General features: G+C 38.3%; 1 protein-coding gene and 1 long non-coding RNA gene across 2 annotated transcripts; one reads left to right on the top strand and one right to left on the bottom strand.

Annotated features, from left to right (window-relative positions):
- Positions 1-12,786: 12,786 nt before the first annotated feature.
- Positions 12,787-27,356, bottom strand: LOC114290445 (calmodulin calcium-dependent NAD kinase-like). The gene is given in 9 exon segments (XM_082897138.1): positions 12,787-13,255; positions 13,746-13,890; positions 14,311-14,630; positions 19,587-19,713; positions 23,765-23,986; positions 24,310-24,377; positions 24,455-24,738; positions 27,037-27,219; positions 27,347-27,356. Coding segments are annotated over 9 exon segments (1,599 nt in total). The 3' UTR covers positions 12,787-13,015.
- LOC145804699 (uncharacterized) lies at positions 20,189-21,440 on the top strand. Its single transcript, XR_014346954.1, has 2 exons — positions 20,189-20,331; positions 20,401-21,440. It is a non-coding gene; the product is annotated as an uncharacterized LOC145804699 (long non-coding RNA).
- Positions 27,357-27,684: the final 328 nt, after the last annotated feature.

Raw genomic sequence — 27,684 nt, 5'->3', positions numbered from 1 at the left:
TCCAAAAACTTTGAAACAACTTAATAAATTTGGCATGAAACTGAAATAACAAGTATAGATGTGAATGAAGTGCAAAGTGAGTTGTGCAAAGGTTCAAACAGATCATATACTTGAAAATCAACATCCAAGAAGACTTGGTTGCAATTTGAACTTCGTCACACTTGCTCAACTAAAAATATACCAGGCCTAAAAAGATTACGGAGTTTGAAAGTTTTGATCACCCAGCTAAACTTTTCACAACACTTTGGTTGGATCGGCCTCAGAGGGAGGCGGTATTAACCCTGAATATTGTCAGAAATGATAGATGGTTGTTTTGCTGGCATTTTGTACTTGGTGACTCGAGTTACTTTATTGAGTTGGGAAATACCACCTTCTTGCAACCATTTCTTTTGAGTGGGATAGCGGGATCTTCCTTGGAGATGTTCCTATGTGGGAATGGGAATGTGTTGTGGAGAGAAATGAATGTCTTATTTATCTAGCTTGATATATAAAACAGTTCATCAAATATATAAGCCTTATTCGAGTGGAAAGGTTTTCGAGAGCTCATAATGGTGACCACTCTCTTGTCCCATGTACCTTTCATGTATTGTGATAAATTGAGAGAATTACATCGTAATGGTGGAGCCAAGTGCATCTTACAATGGCATGGCAAGTGTTGTTGACATAATCATGTGATTTTTGGATGGAGAACAAATCTCTCCCACTATCAAGTCTACGTCAACATACTCCATTGTTTTGTGTACTCTTTCGAAACCCTTTAATAATTATAGGTTGCTTAACAAGGCACTTCTCAAGGAGTCTACGCTTGGTTTGGTTTTCAAAATCTGTATAGTTTGCTTTACAAGGCACTTTCTCTAACCTTATTTACCAGTGAGAATTTCAATGTTTTTTGGAAGTTAATAGATATATTCATGATGGTTATCGTTGATAATGAGAAACACAAGCACTTTTAAAAAAGTGGTGTGTCCTTGTTCAACATGTGGTGGACACTAACACTAGTTGGAGACTTGCTGACATGTGTCAACACTTTCCGACACATGCCAAACACTTGTCCAAACGTTTGTATTATTTGTTGATTGTTGTAAACCTAAACCCACTTCAGACACATTTATGACACTAATCCATTACTTCGACACATGAAACAAATTATAAGTTGGAACAAAATAACTTGAGATACAATGATAAAGAAAAACAATATAAATTTATATGATTTAGTTTTATGTTTTACCTTTTTTTTTAAATGGGAGGATTACAAATACCCCCGTGAGGTTTGCCTAAAATACTTTTTGACTCCTTGAGTTTGTAGAAATTATATTCCACCCCTTAAGGTTTATATTTATATAGCAAATTGGCCGTTTTGTTAGTCCACTGTAAGTTGATTTAAATATTAATGTTAACATCAATAATATAATTTTATAAAACACTCACTTTACCTTCATAACCCTAAAACCTGGGAACCTCTCTTCTCCTTGTATCTTAATTTTTTTTTTTTTTTTTTCCCTCAATAGCATATCCCTAACACCATCCCCACCCGCCTCCACCATTCCCCTACTTATCAACACCCCTCTTACATCCTCCACTGTCATTTTCTCACCTTTCCCAGCAACATCGCAATGAAAACCCATCTAGATCTAGTTGAATAATAACAAAGAAAGATAAAGAATCTGAAGAAGTGTGCTCTAATCATTGGCTTGGAGATGATGCGCCCAAGTGTTGTGCCAAGTTTCAAACAATGTTGTAGTTATGGTGGGTGATGGTCATTGTGTGTGTGGGGAAGGAGGGGTGCAATTGTCTGGTGATTGCTTGTTGCATGGAGGGGTAAGATTGTTCGGCAAACCAATTGAGTCCACAATGGGTTTCAATTGTTGGTAGAGGATGGGTTTCAATTGAACTAATCACATACCAACTAGACTAGGTGCTCAGAAGAGGAGGTGGTGCAAAAGCAAGTTGGTGGAACAATGATTGTGTTTTATAGCTGGTGGATAAAGGAGAATGAAGGTGAACAACAGTGTGTCAACAGTAGTGGTGGATGAAGGCAATGTGTTCAACGAAAGTCCCAAGATTACGAACAACCCAAAAGTCCACTAACCCAACTAGCACTTGTGTTTCTCTCTCTCAACAAAAGTCCCAAGATTACGAACAACCCAAAAGTCCACTGATCCAACTAGCACTTATGTTTCTCTCTCTCTCTCTCTCTCTCTCTCTCTCTCTCTTGTGCGTGCCCCCCCGGTTGCCTTTTCTTCTAGAATTTGATGTAGTTTTTCTTGGTGGTGGTTGTGTTATGGAAGTGGGTGTGGTCTTTCTCTCTCTAATTGTAATTTTGTGATTCTAAGTCTCTGACCGATTATAGTGGTTGTGGTTGTGGGGTGGTGGGAGGAGGGGGGGAGGGTAGGCAACATGATATGAGATTGATCGTGGTGGTGGGAGGTGGTGTTGAGAGTTGTGTAGAAATTTAATGTATAAAGAGAAATAGAGAATTGTATTATTGATTGATTTATATTGATATCTATTACAATGATTCATGATTCCTATATATAGAAGAGGGTGAGTGTGTAGTAGGTAAGGAGTAGGTGAAGTGGAGGTGGTAGTGGTGTAGTGGGTTAGGTTTAGTGGAGTAGGTGAGGTGGTAGTGGTGTAGTGGGTTAGGTTTAGTGGAGTAGGTTTAAGTGGGTGAAGTAGGTGGAGAGTAGGTGGATTTTAACAGCCCCCCGCAAACTCAAGGGGGATAGGAACTAACCAACTTGAGTTTGGAGAGAGTAACAAAACAAGAAAATACATAAAAATAAAAGAGGATAAGAGACACTGTATGGTCGTGTCAGACCATTGGTGAAGACACTGGATGGTGGTGTCATAACGTTGTAGATGACACTGTATGGGGGTGTCATAACCATGTAGAGGACACTGTATGGTGGTGTCATAACGGTGTAGAGGACACTGGATGGCGGTGTCAGACCGATGTAAAAGACAGTTTATGGGGTCATGTCGGACCGTTGTAGCAGACAATGTTGTGACAGTTGTGGTGACAGTTTACGGAGTCTTGCTGGACCCTTGTAGAAACTAACCGGAATCAATGTCGGGACAGTTTACAGAGTCTTGTCGGACCCATGAAGGAGCTAACCGGAATCAATGTCGGGACAGTTTACAGAGTCTTGTTAGGATCCTTCGCCTTCGGCTTTGGTTTGGGCTTCGCCACAGCCTTGAGCTTCACTGCAGCTTTCAGCTTCACGGCAGCCTTCGGTTTCACAGCAGCTTTTGGCTTCGCAGCTGGCTTGGCCTTTGCCGCTGGCTTGGGCTTCACAGCGGCTTTAGCTTTTGGTGCAGCAGCTTTTGTCTTAGCCGGAGCCTTCTTTTCCTTTTTCGCTTTTACAGCCTTCGGCTTTGCAGCAGTCTTCGGCTTTGCTTCCCTCTGGTGGCTCCCCAGGTTCCACCTGAGCTGCATGATTCATTTATAGCTGCAATTGATAAGGGAAGTATTAGAACAATGCCCAATAGAAGTATGCCAGCTGCTCCTTACCCTACTCCTGGAGCACTATTAATAGGTGATGCTTTCAACATGCGTCATCCTTTAACTGGTGGAGGAATGACTGGAGCCCTGTATAAGGTGTTTTGTGCATCTCCTGATCAAGCAAGGAAGGAAATGCGTGAAGCATGTTTTGATTATTTGAGCCTTGGAGGTGTGTGTTCAACAGGACCAGTGGCTTTACTCTCTGGTCTAAATCCTAGCCCATTGAGCTTGATACTCCATTTCTTTGCTATAGCCATATATGGTGTTGGCCGTCTCTTGCTACCATTTCCTTCCCCTAAGCGCCTGTGGATAGCAGCTAGATTATTTTTGGGTGCTTCGGCTATCATTTTTCCCTTCTTTCTCTCACATGGGCTTGTCCCCTCTCTCTCCTCCGTTTGATTTCAAAATCCATTATTTTTATTTATTTTCTCCAAACCACTTTCCTTATTTCCCCCATCTTTCATTTTGATTTCAAATATATTTTTATTATTTCTTTCTTTATTTTTCTTTCACATTATTTTTTAATCTTTTTCAAATTCCATTCATACCATATAGCTTTGCACACCAAACCATCTTTTATTCATCTCAGGGATCGACCCCGATCACAATTTTAACCAAAAAAAAAAAAAAAAAAAAAAAAAAAAAAAAAAAACAACACAAACCACAACACCACAAGATTTGTTTTCTTTTCTGCAGACGGCCACCCACCGACCTCACTTTTTCGCCTATTCCGCCGGTCTTTTCTTCTTGCCTCCGTCCTGGGCGGTCCTTGACGGTGTTGCCTCCGTGTTTCCCACTCCACTGGGCACGATCACTACTCCCTGCTCCTCCACTGCAGCATATGGCGGCCCTCCAAATCGGAACATCACGGTGGCCTTCCGCTTCAGCTCCTTGTTTTCTGCCTTTAGCACACTTATCTCTGCTCGCGCATCCTTATACATGCGTTGGAGCAGAGCCAGCTGGGAGTTTAACTGTTGCACCTCATTTGTCCTGCTCTGCAGCCGGTGCGACAAGTTTGTGACTGCCGTCATCGTCTCCACACAGGACTTCAAAGTATACTGATTGGCTTCAATGTCAGTTTGCACTGCCATTTTTTGCTCCACAGACCGCATAGGAAAGTTCAACGGAGCAAACCCTAGGGCGCTTGGTTGAGGTTCACTGGCCCCCGCACCAGTTATCTCTCTTGTTGACTCGTTAAGGTCTGGAAAGAGAGTGAGCAGACCACGGGAAGACGAAGCCATTTTCTGGACAACAGAGTGTTACAGAGTATCTCTCTCAGAAATCTCTCTCAGAAAACAGAGTGTTACAGAGTATCTCTCTCAGAAATCTCTCTCAGAAAACAGAGTGTTACAGAGTATCTCTTTCAGAAATCTCTCTCAGAAAACGAAGAGTTTTTCAGAGTTTTTTCTAGCAGTTTTTTGTCTCTGCTTCCAAGCCTCAGCCTCCGCTTCGGTTTATAAAGACCATGACAAAGAGGCCGACATGCGTTCTGTCGATCACGTGCATCGCCGCGTGTCTGGCGCACCTTTTGATGGCACGCCTTTTTATGGATTGGGCACGCCTTTTGATAGCACGCCTTTTGAAAGATTGGGCACACCTTTTGAGGGTGCGACTTTTTAAGGGTCCGACAAGAGGCAAATGAGTATGGAGGAGAAGCATAGATTGAGTGTTGGGTTGCAGAGTTTGCCCCAGGAAAAGATGCCAGAGTTAGTGCAGATTATGAAGAAGAGGAATTCACATTGGCCTCAAGAGAGAGGATTTAGGCAGTGATGGGAAGGTATGTGTAGAAAATAAGCGAAATAGGTTGAGGTCCGGCGGACGGCCAAGGCGAGGTTGCCGCCCGCCGGTGAAACGAAAAATACTAAGTGCTTAACCTTGCTCTGATACCATGTAGAAATTTAATGTATAAAGAGAAATAGAGAATTGTATTATTGATTGATTTATATTGATATCTATTACAATGATTCATGATTCCTATATATAGAAGAGGGTGAGTGTGTAGTAGGTAAGGAGTAGGTGAAGTGGAGGTGGTAGTGGTGTAGTGGGTTAGATTTAGTGGAGTAGGTGAGGTGGTAGTGGTGTAGTGGGTTAGGTTTAGTGGAGTAGGTTTAAGTGGGTGAAGTAGGTGGAGAGTAGGTGGATTTTAACAAGTTGTTAACATCTTTTGGGAGATTGGGCAAATGAGAAAGAATGGGGTAACAAGATAATTTTGTTTTAGTATGGAAAGGCAAGAAAGTTTTTTTTTTTGTGTCCTGTTTCTTCTGTTAAATGACATACTCTAACAGGGGTTAATGGTAATTTCTCAAACCATAGTAGGAATTTGTATTTTAGGCAAACCTCAAGTCAAAGGGTGTGTTTGTAATTTGCTCTTCTTATTATCTTTGAATGATATATTTATGTACTTCTTCCGTCCCTTTTGTTTATCTATCTTTTCATTTTGGAATGTCCAAAAATATTGTCCACTTTGAAAAGTCGAAGCATAAAGTTTTCAAAACTATCCTTCATAAATAGTTATATGTATATTTGAAAGTAGAAAATAAAGGGTCAATTGTTGAAAATAAAATGCCATTGAATTTGAATTCTAGTGCATTTATTACATGTCCCCTTAAAAAGTTGGAATTCCCAAAATGGACAAACAAAATGGGATGGAGGGAGTATATGGCATGCAATAAATTTATAAAATTATATATTTTGTGTGCATTTCTCATGTGTCATGTCTTGTATTTTTTGAAAATTGCAGTGTCGGCATGTTCGTGTCGTGTTGTGTTGCGTGTTCGTGTATGTGATTCTTAGGTTCAAGAATCAAGAGAACCAGGGATATTGAGGTTGTTTGCGATTTAAGTTGCCAATCAATTTCTTTAATTATGGATTTTTGTTTGACAATTCCAATGTATCATTCTTTACAGTGATGCAATAGGATGTAATAAATTCATATTAATCATTTTTATTGCAATTATTTAAGAGGCTACCAAAATGGTTTTCCTTTAATATTTGTAGCATCGTTTGCAATTATTGTCTTTCCCCATTATATGAATTTTACAACGTCTTGTTCACTCTGTCATGGTTTACTTGTACCCTAAATTTAGGAAATATTGGCATGGCCAAAGTACCTATCATATTGGATATTTGAACATATTTTATTCATTTTTGTGAACTCGGTGCTATTTTTGGGTTGATTTATTCATTTTCTTCCTCTCCATCTGAATGATTTTTGGTATGTATCCAGCACAACTGCGTTGAGTTTACACACTGGACTTGGGTTGTGTTTCGCCTTAGGGTACCCCGAAATGTACTTGCAATAGGAGTTTTAAATGAAATGCTATTTTGAGGTCTCTCGAATAATTTAGCATTTTCCTTGAGATTTCTTTCATTTTTTCTTTTTTGTTGGCATTGTAAGTTTCTAAAAAAGTTGTATATTCAATTATGTTTGTAATACAAGAGTACATCGGTTTATATAACAATCTAACTTAGGATTGAAAAGGAAATAAGAATATTTACTCAATCCCTAATATATACAAAATATATATACTACATATACGTAAAACTGAATATTCTCACACCCCTGCTCAAACTTAAGGTGTTTTAGCAAAAAACATTGAGAGTTTGCTAAGAAGAAATTGAAACCGAGCAGTGGTGTGAGTCTTAGTAAAGAAGTTAGCAAGTTGCAGAGCCGAGGAGACGATAGGAAACGAGATAGAGTCAGACTGCAGATGCTAACAAACAAAGTGACGATCAATCTCAATGTGCTTTGTTCGCTCATGGAAGACAGTGTTATGGGCAATTTGAATAGTATTGCGGTTGTCACAGTAGAGTGAGGTTGGAGAAGACTGCAGGACATCCAAATCAAACAAGAGACAGCGAAGCTAAACAATCTCAACAGTAGTATGAGTCATATCACAATACTCAGTTTCGACACTGGAGTGAGTAACAATAGTTTGTTTCTTGTTTTTTCAAGAGATTAGGGAATTGCCAAGAAATATATAGAAATAAGATGTTGACTTGCGATCAGTAACATTACTAGCCTAATTAGAATTAGCATAGGCCACCAAGTCTAAAGAGAAAGTAAAAATAGTAAATCCTGAAATATAATATCTTGGAGATAGCGAAGAACCCGAACCAATACAGCCTAATGTGTGGAGCGAGCAGCAGAAACAAACTGGCTAACTACATGAACATCATAGGCAAGATCAGAACGCATAATCGTCGGATAGACTAAGCAACGCATAAGCTCTCGATATAAAGTAGGATTATCCAGAGGAATTCTATCAGTGGTGTTGAGTTTCACATTAAGCTCAATGGGGGTATTAGCATTCTTAGTGTCAATAAGACCGGCATGATGAATAACTTTATTGGCATACTTGGCTTGAGAATGAAAGTAGTCTTGGGGAGAAGAAACTATCTCAATACCAAGAAAATACCACAATGAGCCCAGATCATTCATTTCAAAAATGTAGAAGAGATGTTGCTTGACCTCAGAGATAGCAAAACAGTCAGAGCCAGTGATCATTATATCATCCATATATAGTAATAAGGCAACAAAACCAGCAGATGTGTGAGAGAGAAATAAAGCAGAGTCTTGGGCACAAGGACGAAACCCAAGTTTAGTAATAGCTATTTGAAAACAATCATACCAACACAAGGATATTGTTTCAAACCATATAGAGCATGCCAAAGATGACAAACCTGTCCAGAGAAATGAGGAAGGCCAGGAGGAGGATGCATGTAAACCTTCTCAATGAGATAGCCATTAAGAAAAACATTCTTAATATCCATTTGATAATAAGGTCAATGACAAATAGCAGCGACAGAGATTAAAGTACGGACAATAGTCATCTTGGCAACATGGACAAATGTTTTCTTATAATCAATATTGTACTCTTGTGAGAAACCTTTAGCAACTAGGCAAGTTTTGTAGTGTGCAAGAGATCCATCATAGTAAGTCTTGACTTTGTTAATCTATTTGCAACTAACTAGATTCTTACCAGCAGACAAAGGAACTAGCTCCCAAGTACTAGTTTCTGTAAATCAGACAACTCATCAATTAAGATCCTGACATGCTTCCTTGTAATACTGGATTTTTGAAAAGGAATGAATAGCAGACAAGAAGGTACGATAAGAAGCAGAAAGACACGTATTAAAAAAACCTAACCTGTTCAGGGGATGATGTTCACGATTAGGATATCGTCGGGTGGCAAGATCAATGTCTTTAGAAATAGAGGGAGCATTAGTAAGGAAGGAGACAATTGGTGGGGGAATAGCCTTGCGACGAGAGTAAACTAACAACGGAGGAAGTGAAGGAGCAGGATGAGGAGTAGAAGGAGAAGAGGAAACCAACTCAGGGAGAACAGTAGAAATGTATTCATTAGGAGGAACCTCAAAAGGAAATGAATCAATAAGAACCTAATCCTTTTTGGAAATTGGGGTAGTGAGAGGAGAAAGTTGAAAGTAAGACATACTTTCCAAGAAGGCAGCATAGGGGGAGACATAAAGGTAGTGGGAAATAAGATTGTAATAGCGATAGCCTTTTTTAGTAAGACTGTAACTTAAAAAAACACACAGGACAAAGTAGACACTAAGTTTTGTCATATCTTTCTGGGTAAGAAGGATAAAACACGCAGACCCAAGAACTTGAATGATAGAGTAATTGGAAAGTTGGGAAAATGACCAAAGAGTGGGAGTAGGCATACGATTGAAAAGAAAAGCAGCTATAAGAACTGCTTGACTCCAAAAAGGAGTTGGAATAGGTGCAAAAAGAAGGAGATGACAGTGTTTACGCTTAGCGTGACCATTTTGGGCGCGTGTATCAATACAGGAAGTTTGGTGAATGATATCCAAATTGGCCAGATACTCATAATTTAGTTTTAAAATATTCCTCATCTAAGTCGGACCGTAATAATTTAATGGTAGACCCAAACTGTGTAGTGATCATAGACTGAAAGGTACGGTATATTTGATAGAAGTCAGATTTATGAGTCATAAGATAAATCTAAGTATAGCAGGTGCAATCATCAACAAAAGACACGTAGTATGCAAAATCCCTTTAGTGAAAACATGAGTGGGTCTCTAGACATCAGTACGCACAAGAGAAAATTGGGAAACAGAAATAGAAGTACTTTTATTAAATGGTAAAACTGACATTTTGGCAAGTTTACACTCCTCACATTCATTAATTTGACTAGGAGAAATTTTACCCAATAATCCTGACTGAGCTAAAAATTGTAAGCAGTCAATAAACAAATGACCTAGGTGAGATTGTCATAAATAAAACTGACTCGATTGAGAATTTAACTGAAACGAGGAAAGTGTAACTAGAGAGGTGGATAGAGGGAGATGCAAGCTTTCTACCACAGTGATCTCCAACTCTATGGCTAGTTCCAATCTGCTTTTTAGACACCCGATCCTGCATACAACAGACAAAAAAGGGAAAGATAACATCAAAAGCAGAAGTATCAAGTTGATTGATAGATAATAAATTGACAGATAGCTGAGGAATATAAAATTATTAATAGCAGACATGGTAGAGGGTAAGACAAATCCAGTAGATAGAACATACATACTAAACCCATTAGTAGTATTAATAGTAATAGGAATGGGAGGGGAAATACCATTTTGAAGTAAGGAAAGGTGAGGAGTCATATGATGAGTCACTAGAATCAAAAAGTCAGACAGAAGATGGGATACATGAAAAGGACCCAAGCAAACTTGAATGAAGAGAGGTAAAAGTGGAGGTAGATGGGGATGACTGAGAGGTGGACAAGATATGTTGAAGTTGAGCAATCTGAGCAATTAAGGAAGCCAAATTAGGATCTAGAGTCGGAGTAGATGCAGTATAAGCGGCAGGGGGCCGATAAGTACTCAGAGTAGAACGGCGGAACTGTGTTTGAGGTGGCTGACAAGATGGAGTAGGCTGATGTCCCTTCTTGGGACAGTTGTACTTCCAATGACCTTTCTGACGATAGAAAGCACACTTATTCGAACCTAATGGCCTCTTCTTGGGCTTCGCAGTGGCTTGAAGCTGATGAAGAGGTGGGGTCGATAACGGAGACGGCTTAGCAGGAGCCAAGAAGGCGGAGGGAGGTTGAGTCTAATTAGCCGTCTTAAGATGGGTTTCCTCGGAGAGGAGCTCACGAACAATAACATTCACAGAGAGAAGAGGAGATCGGTGAAGATTGCCACCACGGATAGCCTCTTACTGAGGGGAGAGAGCCATTAAGAATTGCACAAAACGATCCTGCTCCCAAAACTCAACATAAGCATCCAGTATCTTGAGACTAGGTGTCTCAATATAGAAATCCTAAATAGTCTGATCTCGAAAACAAGCACTCTGAATAGCTGTTTTCAACTCATATTGCTTGACAAAGTTGGACTACTGATAAACACCTAGTAAATAATTCCATCTCTTTGGCAGTACTGTACTTGAAAAACATCATTCCAATATGGTCATCCGTAGAATTATGAAACCAGGTCAGAACTTGGGCATTGTCACAATCCCAAGTGTCACAGGAAGTCCGATAGTCTTCCTTTTTCGGGTTCGATGGACGAGTAACAAATCCAGAAACATAGCCCATTTTTTCTGACCAAGAAGAAATTTTTTCATGACATTGGCCTAATAAGCATAATTGTCACTGGTGAGTTTGTATTTGATGGCTTGGATTTTGGTGTCCGATATTGTAATAAACCAAACACAAAATAGATATATGATGGAACAAAATGTAATAAACTAAGAACTAAGAGGTCACACTGTAATGAGCCAAGATTCTATCAATAAATCAATACATGAACCAGAGAAGACAAAGTCTTCATGAGAGAGAGAGAGAGAGGGGACCAGAGAGCTCGATTGCAACTCAGAAGAATTTGAGGCTCAGTTATGTCGAAGTTCTAAGGAGAACCAACGAACAGATGGGTCACAATTTTGGGTTAATCACCAACTAGAGAACCAAAGGGCACGAGGCAGAGGCAGAGTCAAACTCAGATGAGTCATGAAGCAGAGGCTGGTGTCGCGACCTAGGCTGAATGTCGTGAAAAAGGAACAACCATGAACAGCAGAGATGGAAGCCACAAGATGGAGTTTTGGTCCTAGGGTTTAGTTGAACCAGACAGACAAAAAGGAGAAGAAGAAGTCGATTCAGAGACAGGGTTTTGGCTTAGAGACGGCTCTGATACCATGTAAGTTTTTGAAGAAGTTGTATATTGAATTGTATTTGTAATACAAGAGTACATCGGTTTATATAACAATCTAACCTAGGATTGAAAAGGAAATAAGAATATTTACTCAATCCCTAATATAGACAAAATATATATACTACCATATATATATAAAACTGAACATTCTCATAGGGATTTCTGTTTTTCTTGGAATATGAAAAGTTGCAATTAATGTTTTAACTATAATTTGTGTATGCACTATCATGGTTTGATGTGCTATGTGAACTTGGGTCATTGTTAGCAGATGGTTACGAAGCTTTAATGAGAACTTTCTGCTTTAACAATGAAATATATCTAGAGATTTTATTGAGAACCAAATTACCACTTGCACGTTATGATCGTTGAGCAAGTGCAGGAAGCACCTAGTGATTGAGTTAGGATTGCACACTTGCTGACACTGAGTTATAAAGATGATTATTCTTGTGCATGTCAAATTTAAATGTTTTTAGCTGTAAACTGCTATTATAGAGAATAATTGTATGATTAAGGTGCATATTTTGTTTTCTGAAATGCTATGCAGTTCCATTGTTTCTGTTTCTACGACAATCCAAATATAGCCATCATGGTCCGTGAAGCAGCAGTTGATGCAGCTATATAACTCTGCAACAAAGGTTAAGAAACAAATGAAGAAAGGGTGAGTCGGAAACAACAAAGAGGTTAGTTTGCGACTTCCTGTAGCATCTGAGAAAATAAGAATTTAACTAGTATCAATAATGGTGTATAACTGCTTGTTGGTTTGCTGCTCAAGAGTGAATTGCAACCCGATGAAGTTTCAATGACAGCTTATGACTTGGAGGATGTTCTTAAAATATTCAGACATTAGTGGTCATATGCTTGTTTCATTCAAGCAATTCCCATATCGAGAATTTTGATGTGTATTTTATATTAGGAGCATCCTCCAAGTCTCCAACAATAGACAAAAGTTCTCCTTGTCCATTGAAAGGATAAAACCAATGGAAACTCCGTAAGTTGGCTTAAGATTGGCTGTTGGTTGTTTTCTTCTGCTCTCTTGTCCAATTCGGATATCATATTTTTGTATGATATACATTAAATATATGCATGTAAGATTGCTCACTCCTAAACACCCTCAACATCAGAGAATTGCTGTTTAATACTCAATTGCTATTTTTTTAAACTGAATTTTGAAGTTGAAATGAATTTTACTTTTAAGCTGTAATTTGTTAATACAGAGCAGGTAAAATAACTCTGGTGATGATACTAGGTGAAAATCTAAAACCTCGTCAGCTTCCATCTTTTTGGACATGCAACATAAGCAGTTTGCAATTGCAACCTTGCAGTATACATTTATCCTTTCAATCTTTCAACTTTCTGGATGGAATACTTGAGCTCTTGTTGAATGTTCAACCTTGAAGGTGACAAAACAATGTCTTTCCAAATTGATCCAGCTTCATAAGCTGGGTTTGGGCTTTTGTAGAGTTCGTATATGGAGTTTGCTTCATCATTCAACCTGCCTACCGTCTTTAAACAGTTTATTTCGTCTGGATCAACCAGTAAAGTCTTGTCTCTATCTTTCCACCCTATCAACTTCACAACCAAAGTTTGTCAGTACCACACATTTAATGAAAGCTATTACTATAAACAACTGCTTAGCAAAACATGCAATATAGTAAGATGGAATTTGGCTCAGTTTAAGCTCATTCTAGCTTTGGTAGGTTTTGGTACAATGAAGCATTACTGTATTGTGTGGCCGATTCAGACCTTTGAACATTTGAACTGCCTAGTTCGAAGCTCATGGAAATAATAGCCCTTGTAAAATGAACAAAAAAAAAAAAGGAAAAAAGGAAACAGATGTAAACTTTCTATCTACAAGTCAGATGGACTTTAACCACTTCTAAACAGATCTAGCTTGTCACAGGCTGGATATGCTAGAGACTTTAGTAGGTAGCATATCAATGCCTTTTTCCAAATCCTGGGTTCCAGGTGCTGAATTCTCTGCCCCATTTAGTCTTCTGGTCAAGAAGAGTTCAGAAAAGCTGAAAAAAGAATGAAGAAAAGGAAGGGTTGAGAGTTGTACCTTAGGCGGGCCTTCCAAAGCATTGGTGGAGTATAGCCTAGCATTGTCTACTAGTTGGCAGTATTTTGTAAATGCGTTGGCAAATCTTTTATGCGATTTTAACTGTGATTTCACCCTCACAGCTCTTCTGATCATGATAGCTCTCCTGTAAACACAAAATTCACAAATGGGCCATAACAAAATTTTCCATCTTTTATTAGGGTTAAGAACATACAACTGTCAACACTTTAGGTTTCATTTTGCAAAATGTTAGTTTGTTTTAAAAATGAAAAATAAAATGGTATGATGTTATTTGAAGCAAATCAGGAAGATTGTTCCTGGAAATGCTTCCATTCAAAATTTAAAGGAGAGTTCACAAATTAGAGCCCAATCAAGAAAATGATTCAATTAGAGATTTATGTGGTTTTACCGGTAGGAAAGTTCTAAGGAGAGGGGAAAAAAGAAAAGTGATAGTCTCCCAAATTCAGCATTCTCTAAAAAATTTGGCTGTTCTCATTCTAGTAAGTTCATATTTGTTCTGTAATGTTGATAATAATGGTACAATAATCTGTGTCTGATAGCATACCTTATGCCTCTAATAACAGCTAAATAAGCGTCACAAACGACTCCAACCAGCTCTATCCTGTATGGTCTTCTTTTCTTAGTTCCATCTTGGTCACTTTCTTCGTCTGTCTGTTCCCAGTAATTTTCAGTTACAACTCCATCTTCACCCACCTTGTAACCAGCTCCCATGCGGTACCGGCGACGGTGAACATTCCTAGCCATGGTTATTGTCTGCACAACAAAGGGGACCCAAGAGAGAGTGCCATCCATGATCACATCCCTCCCTTCATTGAGTGCTGTTACCAAGAGGGATGATGCTGCGTCGGTGGATGATTGGTGTACCTATTTGGAGTAGTATTTGTTGAGTTTTACTATCTAAGCTTATTATGAGAACGTAGTGTAATCAAGACTAAGTTTAATGATAATAATATACACATTTATAGTGGTAACCATCTCTGTTTTTCTTTTATGCCAGAAAGGTGTAACAGAGACTGGAGAAAAGATTTTCAAAGTGAAGACGGTGAATGGGAAGTACCAAAAACACTTGAAGCATTTTAAGACCGTGAATCAAAGTGGCAAACTAGGGGATATTGGCTTCTTTTTGGAGGTTATTTATCAAAACTATGATGCAAGAGACAAAGTTTAGCCTCAAACTAGCCACTCTTGATAAATGAGACAGGCAGGTTTCAAGCTGGGGGCTCAAATGTACTTGAATTTGATGCCATGTCCGGTAAGCTTTCATCCAAATATTTTTCATATTATTGTCTAATTTATGCAATTATGCTCAAGTTTTGTCCTTTAAAGGGTCATGTATTTGATTTAAAAAACTCTGTGAAGGCTTCTTCTTCTCTTCTCATATTGATTCTTTCTCAGGCTCTCGGGAATCGAGGGGTCAAGAGCCTAATAAGGCAACCCCAAGCCAGAGCTGCTACTCACTCAGGAGCGGGCGGACCTATGAACAGGAATTCCTCTTGTTTTCAGTTGAAATAACTGGAAGTGTCTATTAAGATCATTCATTATAAGAATGTGCCTCAATCCTGGGCTGGTGAACCTGAGCAATTTCACTGTAAGCATAGGCATACAATTTTGTACTAGCATGGCAATGTCATGGTGAAATATTCATTAATTTGAAGATGGACATGAACCAAGCTTATGGTTTTCAAGAAGAGCTTGTATCAAAGGTTGTAACCCTTTGTTTGATAACTCAGGGTGTTCGGGCTAGCTTGCGATTCCACCGTCCATTAGCGGGGGGTCCATTTAAAGCTAGAGCAAAGTTCTGTATGAACTGGTCCAACACAATGATTGATAGCACCTAAGAGGTTTTGAACTTGAGATCTAAAGAGGAGCAAACTCCTAAGTCCCAAGCCTACACCACTAGGCCAATCCTTGGGGGTTGGTTGTAACCCTTTGTTACTGTTAAGGTATGCTTTACTCATAAACTGTGAGCATATATGATTAACTAGAAATTGACGAACATGCTATGCATATGTATTATTGGTTATATTAAATATAATTTATTAAAATGATTAAAATTAATAAAATAAAGAATAAATAGAGATTAAAAAGAGAAACTATGCAATTGAGTATGAGAATCGTAAATTGTGGTTAATGGCAGCTTGTGAATCATGAGTTGTGCCATTGTAGCTACAATTGTGACTTATTAAGAGTATTGGTGCTCTAAATTGCGTAGTTACCAAATGAATTTAAAAATAATTTGGATAAATTAGACTGTCCTCCTTGAGAAATAGAGACTATACATGTAGTCTTCTAGTTTTAGTATAATTATATTAACCTCTATTCTACGAAGGCTAAATTATTGAAATTAATGCAAATAGTGTGAAATTACAAAAATAGATAAGGAAAAATATGCATTTCACTATAAAAACATATGATATTATTATTTTTCAATCCATATGACTAACAAATTATTAATGGAAATGTGACTAAGTGTTATGTGAATATAAATTTTAAGAGAACTCAGTATAATTATGTCAAAATTGTGAGACTACTTTAGGAGGTACCGTTTGGTAACACTTTCGTTTTCAGTTTTCAGTTTATATTTACAAGAATTTTAAAAACTCAAATAAAAACTTATTTGATAAATTTTTAATTTATAAATTAGTGGTCTCAGTTTATAAATTTGGCCAAAAAATGTGTTTCCGTTTTGAGTTTTGAGTTTTTTTTTTTTTAACCACCCAATACTAGCCATCACCCGCCATCATTTTCCACCACCGTCTTTCGCCGCCGCCACCACCTACCACCCACCCCCCACCACCAACCACCATCACCCCCCTATCACCCACTCGCTACCACCACCACCACCACCACCACCACCTACCCGCTACCATCCACCACCCGCCATTACTATCCACCGCCCGCCACCACCACCCGCAACCTACCCGCCACCACCACTCACCATCCACCTACCACCACCATCCACCACCCGTCACCACCAGCCACCCACCCGCCGCCACTACCCACCCGCCACCCACCTGCCACCACCACTCACTCACTACCACCTGCTACCGTCACCCACCCACCCACCACCACCACCACCACCCGCCATCTGCCATCCACCTGCCACCACCACTCGCCACCACCACCCACTCGCTACCACCCACCACCCGCCACCGTCACCCACCCACCCACCATCACCACCCGCCACCACCCACCATCACCCGCCATCCGCTACCTACTTGCCACCACCACTACCGCCACCACCCACTTGCTACCACCCACCACCCGCTACCGTCACCCACCCACCCGTTACCACCCACCCACTTGCTACCACCCACCTACCATCACCACCCGCCACCGCCATCGCCACCGCCACCACCACCCACTTGCTACCACCCACCACCCACCACCGTCATCCACCCACCTACCTACCGCCACCACCCACCACCACCCGCTACCCATCACCCACCGTCACCACTTTCCACCACCGTTTTCCACCGCCACTTGTCATTTCTTACTCTTTTTTATATTTTTAATTTTTTTTAAACATTTTGTCAATTACCAAACGCGTTTGTAGTTTATGTTTTTTTTAAAAAAAACAAAAATCAGTTTATAAATTTTTTGTAAATATAAACTGAAAACGTAAACGTTACCAAACAGACCAGCGTTTGGTTTGTGTTTAGAATTATGATTTGAGTGTGGAGTTATATTTTAAGTTTGTGAGTTTTGAAATTATAATTTGAAAAGAGAAAATTTGTTTGGTTGTGAGTTTTGAAAAGAGTTTTGAATTAAGATTTGAATTGAGTGTTGAATTTTTGAAATGAGTGTTGAGTTTGTGAAAAGCTATTTGATTGTAAGTTTTGAAAAGAGTTTTCAAAAGTTAATTTAAAAATTTATAACTCATAACCAAAAACACAACTTAAAACTCTATTTAAAATTCTATTGGAAACTCATAATCAAACTCTTTTTAAAAATTCAATTCAAAAAAATATTTATTCACAAAAATAACTTTTTTATTTAAAAAATTAAAAAAATTTTGAAAATATTTTTTTATTTAAAATATTTAAAAAATATGTTATTTTTTTTTTTTAAAAATTACTGTGATAAATTAATTTTTATTTCAATTTTTTCCAAATAATTTGTCATTTTGGTCTCAAGCAAATATTTTCTATATTTAAAAAAAAATCAATACCAAATATAAATGTTTTTTTTTTTTTTTTTTCTCTTTCAGATAACAAGTGCCAATGGCTAAAAATAAAAATAAAAATAAAAAAACACTGTTCCAGTTAACCGGCTGGATGACCGGCTAGACGTTTCAGGGGATGTCAGGGGGGACAACTGGGGAGACCAAAAATTCAAAAATTCTGTGGTTTACCAAACATGTTTTCAAAATGTGTTTTGAAATTGATTTGGAATCATGATTTGAAAACTGGAAGCAAACAGAGGATTGTTTATTAGTGTGGAATCATGGTTTGAATTACAAACCAAACACAGTCTTATATTTTCTTCAAATCTTAGGGGAGGTCAATTTAATTTACCCAAATAATTTTGATTTTTAATTTTGTGGCTTATTTACCAAATTTAGTGTTTGACATTTAAATATAACGTAGGTAGTATAGATGGTGGGCAAGTGATGATGTATGGTATCTTTTATCCTGATAAATTTTGGAGCAGTTTCTCACATGTACACGGCTGTTTAGGTTTAAGATTTGTTGTAATTGTTCAATTGTTAAGTGAGGCCTTGTTGAACTTGTTTTTCATAGCCAAATTAATAGTGCAATACATACCTTTTAGAATCGTCTTGTTGCTTAATCACAAGACAATCGGGCAGAGTTCTGCTTTTGCATTAGATTTTGTTTTTCCCCTAGCTTTAGCAAGTTATTAACCTTCTTTAATGTTTCAGTGAGGCGTGCTGCTACATTTTAATTTTGTATGGAGTCAATGAAAAATTCAAGTTTATTAACCACATAATTGGTTGTAGTTTTCATCTAAAAGGTAGGCTTAGTCACTGAAGCTGTAAGAGACATTTTTTGGGGTTTTATACTATTGTCACTTGATAGATGAGTCAAATGAGAAGCTTGTGGCATTCTTTTGTCATTATGAAGAGCACATGTTCAAGAGAAGTTTTGAGATGTTTAGTCGATTGTTACAAATTTTGTTTCATGATTTTTCTATAAATTTATATGGAATCTGTTGGTTGATATCAATGTTCTCTTTTTATCCTAAAATTCAATCAGCCTGTTTCTATTTTTTGATTTTATCTTCTATATTCTTTCCAATTTTTCTCATTCTTACTGGATATGATTTTCATTGAATTATTGTGCATTGTAATTGAAAGATGTCCAACAAACACAAGTGGCTATTTCCGGATAACTATTTATTTATTTATTTTAAGGCACATTTGATGGAGGGGATTGAAATAGAATGGAGTGAGAATGTATGAGATATTGGAATCGTTTCAAGCAGAGTAGAAGCTTGTCTCTGGAAGATGAGGACACCAGGGCTACCAAGAGTGATACGATGGAATATGCTGTATCATTTTTATCACCAAGAATGCAATATGCGATTCAAGAGGAGTCTCTGAAGAACACTCAAAATGGATATGTAGTATTCTAATCTTTTGTGAGGAAAGAGATCGTGTGAAGCCCTGTTACAACTGCACTGCCTACAGGTAAATTTCTTACCTAGTAAACCCCACGAGGAAAATGATGTATACTGCTAAGTAGATAACATGTACTGGATAAAGTTTAAGCTGCTTATTTCATCCTAGTACAAATGGTGAATTAGGCATGCAGGCTAAGTTGACGTCAAGAGCATACCAGAGAGAACAGAGAAAAATACCAATTCAGCCGTTTGAAGCATGTCGTGGTGGCCCCTAGAGCTAAGGGCTTTGTAAATGACATCTGACTCTTTGAAGGCATCTGCTTCTATTATCACCGAATTCCACGCTGCACCTGCCCAGAATGGTCTGTGCACATTTTAGTATGAAGCCCATGCATTTTGTCATTATTTATCATGATGCGTAATTGCACTTTGCATTGCTACAAGAGAGATCTGAATTGTATACTACATTCTATGTTTGGAACTTGAATTTTTCAAGGGCAAATGAATGAAAAGTAATATGAAAGCTAAGGTCTTGGTATTGTTTTCAAATTTTTGTTTTTGTTTTTTGTGTTTTTCAAAACAAAAATAATCAAAAATGCGGAAACACCACTCATTTTCATTTTCATTTTCATTTTTGTGCAGAAATAGTTTTCAAAAAAAATGAATAAAAAGTAATTTAATATTGTTTCTTGAAAAATGGTCTTTTTCAAAAAACCTTTCCAAAAACAGGTTTTGAAAATTCTTTGTCAAACAAGTATACAGTATCAGTTCTCATTTTCTATCTTTGAGAACAGAAAATAAAAAAGATGGAAAACAAGAAGAAAATGACTGACATTAAATATTGATAGAGAGAGAAAGAGAATAAATTGTATTATTGATGGATATCTTGATATATTACAAGATTGATAAATTACAATTCCTATACAATCTATATATAGAAGAAAATGTGGTAGTAGGTGTAGTGGAGGTGATAGTGGGTTAGGTGAAGTGGAGTGTGTGGTGAAGTGGAGTGTGTAGTGGAGTAGGTGTAGTGGAGGTGATAGTGGGTTAGGTGAAGTGGAGTGTGTGGTGAAGTGGAGGTAGGTGAAGTGGAGTGTGTAGTGGAGTAGGTGAAGGTAAAGATGGGAAATTCTAACAGCCCCCCGCAAACTCAAGGAGGAGAGAAACTAACCAACTTGAGTTTGGAGAGAGTAACAAAACAAGAAAATACATAAAAATAAAAAAGGATAGGAGACACTGTATGGTCGTGTCAGACCGTTGGTGAAGACACTGTATGGGGGTGTCATAACGTTGTAGAGGACACTGTATGGGGGTGTCATAACGTTGTAGAGGACACTGTATGGTGGTGTCATAACGGTGTAGAGGACACTGGATGGCAGTGTCAGACCGATGTAGAAGACAGTTTATGGGGTCATGTCGGACCGTTGTAGAAGACAGTTTATGGGGTCATGTCGGACCGTTGTAGAAGACAGTTTATGGGGTCATGTTGGACCGTTGTAGAAGACAGTTTATGGGGTCATGTCGGACCGTTGTAGAAGACAGTTTACGGAGTCTTGTCGGACCCTTGTAGAAACTAACCGGAATCTATGTCGGGACAGTTTACAGAGTCTTGTCGGACCCATAAAGGAGCTAACCGGAATCAATGTCGGGACAGTTTACAGAGTCTTGTCGGACCCTTGTAAAAGCTAACCGGAATCAACGTCGGGACAGTTTACAGAGTCTTGTCGGACCCAGAAAGGAGCTAACCGGAATCAATGTCGGGACAGTTTACAGAGTCTTGTCGGACCCCTTAAAAAATCGCATCCTCAAAAGGTGCGCCCAATTTTCAAAAGGCGTGCCATCAAAAAGCGTGCCCAATCCATAAAAAGGCGTGCCATCAAAAGGCGTGCCCAATTCATCAAAAGGTGTGCCATACATGATGGCGAGGCACGTGGACGCCTTGGCTTGCGTGCCCGTTTGTCGGCTGGCAAGAGGCGCGCGATGCGCGTGGCTGGCCCTGGCTATTTAAAAACAAGGTTGAGGCGAAGGCTGTGCATACGAGTCTGAAACCTCTGAACGCTCGGAGAGCTTGTCTCTGCAAAGCTTGAAACACCCGGAAACCAACCCTTCTCTGAAACACTTAGCAACTCAAAAACATGGCCTCTTCTTCCCGTCCAGTTACCCAGAACCTGCTCACGCTCTTTCCAGAACTGAACGAGCCCACAAGAGAAATAACTGGTGCGGTGGCCAGTGAACCGCAACCAAACACCTCTGGTTTTGCTCCATTGAACTTTTCGATGCGGTCGGTGGAGCAAAAAATGGCGATGCAAACTGATATTGAGGCTAATCAATATACTCTGAAGTCATGCGTGGAAACCATGACGGCGGTCACAAATTTGTCAAACCGGCTGCAGAGTAGGACAAATGAGGTGCAGCATTTAAACGCCCAACTGGCTCTGCTCCAACGCATGTATAAGGATGCGCGAGCAGAGATAAGTGTGCTGAAAGCAGAAAATAAGGAGCTGAAGCGGAAGGCCACCGTGATGTTCCGATTTGGAGGTCCACCATATGCTGCAGTGGAGGAGCAGGGAGTAGTGATCATGCCCAGTGGAGTGGGAAACACGGAGGCAGCACCGTCAAGGGCCGCCCAGGACGGAGGCAAGAAGAAGAGACCGGCTGCAGAGTAGAGAAGAAAAAAATCCGCCAGTGGATGTGGTTGTTTTGTTTGTTTGTTTTTTTTTTTTGTGTGTAACAATGTGATCGGGGTTGATCCCTGAGATGAATAAAATATGGGTGTTGTGCAAACTCGAATGGTAGGTGTGGTAATGCAGAAAAATCAACAGAAAAAATTGTTGCTCCTTAAGTTGCTTGGCCACATCTTTAGCAGAAGATCCAGAAACCTCAATCCAAGTTTTTTGAGAACAGTGCACAGGCTGACAGCATGAACTCTAAATAGAAGAGAGCATGAAAGGGATTGGCTGCCATGTCTGCCAAGTTTGATGGTGCAGTGACATAGTAAGCAAGACCACCAACTGGGATAGACTGGCCTGAGGAACAAACATCAATGACTGGAATATGAACAATAGGGTCACACATTAGAGGTGTGAATGGTAGGATCTGGGGTGAACTTGATCTAGATAGTGGCAACCTGACCAGTGGCTCAGGCAGCAAAGTAGGAAAATCCAGAGGGGGGAGATCAGACACATTAAGAGGTGATATTGGTGTCAACACACTAGAAGACCTTGTAGCTGGTAGTAAAGAAGAAAGTGGAGGTAAAGATAGTGATTCAGTGAATGACATAGGCAGTTGTGGAGGTTTTACTGTGTATTGAAAAATTGATGCCATAGGAGGGCACCAACAATAATAGGGAGAAAAAAGGGATGAGCCCATTGAAGGTTCTTGAGATCCTGGGCATAAAAAGGGTGGTGTACCAGACTTGCCAAGTGATTCCAACAAATTTGGAGAGAATAAGCCCATTCCAGTAGCTTCTGGATGTTTATCCTTTCCAGAAAGATTTGAACCAGATGCATCCATGGGGCTTACTGGTGAAGAAGCAACAGACAGGTTATCAACAACTGAAAATTGGATGTCCCCACGTCTCCTCAGCTTTTCTCGGGTAACACTTTTCAAGGAAGTTGAGTTTCTGAGAAGGTAGCAGATTATGTTGCTGAAAATCTGGGAAAGAACATTGTGAAAGCACTTGAATTTGTCAGAGACGAAGAAGATCAGTTAGAAGCAGCCATACATAGCGGCTATTTGGACACTGATAAGGAATTTCTTAGTCAGGGAGTAAATGGAGGAGCATGTGCAGCAAGTGTACTGTTTAGAGATGGAAATCTATATGTAGCGAAAATACTGTTTAGAGATGGAATAGGTAGAGGTCCGGCGGGCGGCCAAGGCGAGGCTGCCGCCCGCCGGTGAAGCAAAATGAGTAGGTTGTTAACCTTGCTCTGATACCATGTTAGAAATATTGATAGAGAGAGAAAGAGAATAAATTGTATTATTGATGGATATCTTGATATATTACAAGATTGATAAATTACAATTCCTATACAATCTATATATAGAAGAAAATGTGGTAGTAGGTGTAGTGGAGGTGATAGTGGGTTAGGTGAAGTGGAGTGTGTGGTGAAGTGGAGTGTGTAGTGGAGTAGGTGTAGTGGAGGTGATAGTGGGTTAGGTGAAGTGGAGTGTGTGGTGAAGTGGAGGTAGGTGAAGTGGAGTGTGTAGTGGAGTAGGTGAAGGTAAAGATGGGAAATTCTAACAATTTCTTTGTTTGGTAATCCATATAATAACCCAAAAAATTGAATCAGTTCAAGGGTTTTTTTTTTCCTCATCAAATTCTTGGTATCCAAACATAGAACTGAAAATTTGAATTCTCCATCTGTTTTCTTGATTACTTTGTAGGGGAATAATCAAGTGAATATTATTCTTACTCTTTGAGAATGTCCTTAAGCACGGTACTTTTCCCAGCTCCCATCCCACCACCCATGAAGAGTAGAACTGGACTTCTGTCTTTGTGATCCACCGGAGCCATCACGTCTGTACATTGTAAATCATCAACTGATGGAGCTCCGATTGCTTTCAACTCCTCCACCAATGTATTGAAAACTCTTGCCACCTTGAGGTTCTTCATCACCCTTTTAAATCTATGTTCCCTATGTATCTCACCAACAAAAAAGAAGAAGGGATTCTTTAGGACTTACTCATAAAATAGAAACAAAGAACGCTCTTGGCAAAGTAGTTTTCAGTTAATTGTTACTAAAAAATAATCATTTGTTGCATAGTGGTTGATTTTTTTCTTCCTTCTCCTTTTGTTTGCTTAAACTTAATTACAAAGTGCTTATATAGATTTGTTTTTTCGGGTTCTGCTTACATGAGAACCAAAGATGTAATCTACACCGGTTGACGCATTTTTCTGTTTGTTTGTGAACAACGTGGTATTTGCAATCTGAAATAAAGGAAAAATAGAAAAACCCACCTTGTTGCTTCCATGACAATGTGCTTGAGCTTCTTTTTTTGCTCAGCATCAGCACCCAGCACCTGAATGTTTAATTTGTTTTTAAACAGAAGATGATCGATGTTAATTCCCTTAACAAAATTTGCAAACTTTTAAGGCAGTGCATTTGAATTTGTCTATTATAGTTGTATTTCATATGAAGCTAAAGAGTTCAATTAGTACTTACCTGACTAATCATTTGATCTGCTTGGCTCCAGTGGAATGCAAAATAGCTAAGAGTGCACCTCTCAAGCTCCTCAACTAGCTTTATGAACAAGGAATCTGCATCTGGTTCGTCAGCAAAGAATGTATATATGTTGTCCTCACACCCTTCAGCTTTTCTGATGTAATCAGAAGCTAACTTGCAAAGGTGTTGACATTGCCTTCTATCTGTAAAACCCATTTGCCTAGCTGCAATCATTCCAGAGAGACACAGATCAAAGGACAGTTCAATGCACGAGACGGAGACCACCATCACAGGGTCTAAGAAGGGAGGATGAAAATAAGACGAACAGGCAGTTTAGTGCACAAGAATTTTGTCACTATGGAGTCTGAAGGAGTCTGAAAAAGGTTTTTGTAAGCTGTCTATGAAGCACTGAACAATATGATATCGATACGCCACAATATGATACAAATATGCCGAAACAGCCAGATTTATTAAAAAATAAGATATGGGTATGTTCTGGACATGCTCTTATTTTTATTATTTTTTTTAAAATTTAATTATTTATTTAAATTTTTAGTATTGTATTACATATAAGCTCAAAAGAATGACGTGAATTTATTTTTAAGAATTAAGTATTAATCTAAGAGGCTAAGGTCTTAAAAAACGAGGCACTGTTTTAACTATTTTTCTCCCTCTAATATTATTGTATTTCTCTTAACAATCATATTATAATACTATGCAAAAAATATTATAATTTAGACATGTAACATGGAGTATCTAAAAAATATTCTATATTTCTCAAAATTAAATTAATATCAAGTATTGAATATGTATTTGTAAGTATCATGGTACAAGTATAGCTACTTGAGACAAGGGAAGAAAATAAGATGGAACGACCTTATTTTAAAAGTATCTGTGCTTGAAATGCGTTGAAAGGGAATGTTCATTTTCGTTTTGCATTTCTTTTTCCTTGTTTGGCATTTGATATACTTATGTAAGTAGGAATAACTATTCCAACAAAACGTGATAAAACTAATTTTTTTCTTCTGATTTAAGAAATAGATATTTCATCCTATCATGAAATCATTTTAAAGCGAGTGTATAACCACAATTTGCTTGCTCCCCGCAGTGCCCCTTCTACCATCCTACCATCATCGCCTACCACCACCACAGCCAACCACATCCCTACCACCGCCACAACTACCATCCTACCCTTACCCCTACTACCATCATCACCAATTACCTCCACCATCCTACTATTGTTACCATAACCATCCTACCCCCATCAGGACACCATACCAACTTACAACAACCACCAATGTTGCCACTGCAATTACAATCACTACTCACACCACTTCTACAACTACTAAAATATTATGATCTAAACAATTTTAAATTAATTGTTACTACTCATTGAATAAAAAAATATTTCATTCCACTATTAATGAGTATAACTACACATGAGAATGAAAAAGTGTCATTCTATTCTTACATCATTTGATGCTACTCTATTCAACATTTTCATGAGATGAATAAAATCCAAATCGGTATTGAAAAAAAAAAAGGATCACATAATATAAATATTGTTGGAAAAATTGGTTTATTATGGCATATTTTGGGCAGACTTTGAGGCCAAAACTGAGTGGGCTCCAAATGTCTTTTGGGGTGGGTCTGAAGAGGTGATGTGTTTCTTGTCGCGTGGCAAGTCACACGGTGAAGACGGAATGTCAAAACCATTTATGAGTGAATGGGAAGTTGACGTCGTTTTCGGGTCTAACATTAATTTTTTAGATAAAATTCTTTTGAATTTTTTTAATAAAAATTATTGTGGGAATTTAATTTAATTCTAAATTCAAATTTTAGGTTCTTAAGTGATTTCCTAAAGTTTGTACCTCTTCCTTTATTTATTAAACTATTTCAATAGTTTAATATATATATATATATATTTTAAATAGTTTAATTAATAAAGTTCTAACAGTTTGAAACAGTTCCACTAACGAACCACTTTTCAATTGTTTGAATTTTAGTGTTCCTGTTCAAACGGTCAAAATTGTTTGAATTAAAAAAGTGCATCTGTTCATTCAAATGTGTTGTACCTGTTCGGGCTATTAACTGTCACTATGTTGCCTATAAATAGAGAATCTATTCTAGCAGTCTATATACTTAGAGAAATCCGAAAAAAAAAAACAGTCTGAAAAATAGATATTGTTGTCCAGAATTTTTCCTTTGCATTTTATTCTTCATTCTAGTTTTAGAATAAATATTCAGAGAGTTAGATCACAGGTTTGGTTCGCCGAACAATTTGTTTTGGAGTGCTATTACAAATTGGTTAAGATCATTCTATCCTGGGAGATAGACGCCACTCAACCGTAAACACCGTAGCAGGGCGAATCTGTCTTAAGGACAGAGTGTCACACACTCGACTTGGTCTTTGAATTATTTATTCGGTTTAATAAAATAAATTCTGTAAGTTTTATTTTATTTTATTTGAATTATTTCAAGTTATTTTATTTTACACAGAAGATTGTTCCAACAAATATTACCTACATAATGGGAGAACCTCTCAACCTTCTCGACGTGGCCATCATCAGAGAGTTTGATACGGGGAGCGATCTTTCGATATCTTATGTTCTTGAGACAGTAATGCATGGCTGCTGCCATTATCACTCCAATGGAAGATGCTACTAGGATCTGTGTCCCACTTGGTTTGCTATTGCTATTGAGACCTGTTCACACCAATTATTATTTTATTCATTAGATAAATAATAAAGATGTACAAAGTTCTGTCCCTATGAAGAATTACAATATATATATATAGAGAGAGAGAGAGAGAGAGAGAGAGAGAGGGGTTACCTTTCTGCATGTCTTGGATAACCAAGAAAGAGATGAGTGAGAATTTTGTTTATTATGATATGGAGATTGAAGAAGGTAGTGATTTGTTCATTGGTATGCTGTTTTGCCTGTTAGAGCTGCTGGTTAATCGTCATATTTGTTTTGGTTCAAAGGTTACAGTGACGTCTTGGTCACTGTTTTCTGAAATAACAGCTAGTTTTCGAGATGACATGTGGGTTTATTAAAAGATTATCCAACATCAGTACTGATATATAAATTTTTATTCTTATAAAATAAATGGATAAAGAGGTTTACTTAGAACATCTTCAAAGGTGTATTAATTTTTTTTAATCAAATTT

This window comes from Camellia sinensis, chromosome 12, assembly GCF_055761805.1.
Source record: "Camellia sinensis isolate YWXY chromosome 12, ASM5576180v1, whole genome shotgun sequence".
NCBI lineage: Eukaryota > Viridiplantae > Streptophyta > Magnoliopsida > Ericales > Theaceae > Camellia > Camellia sinensis.
Note: the sequence above shows the minus strand (reverse complement) of the source record. Positions and strands in the feature narration are given on the sequence as shown.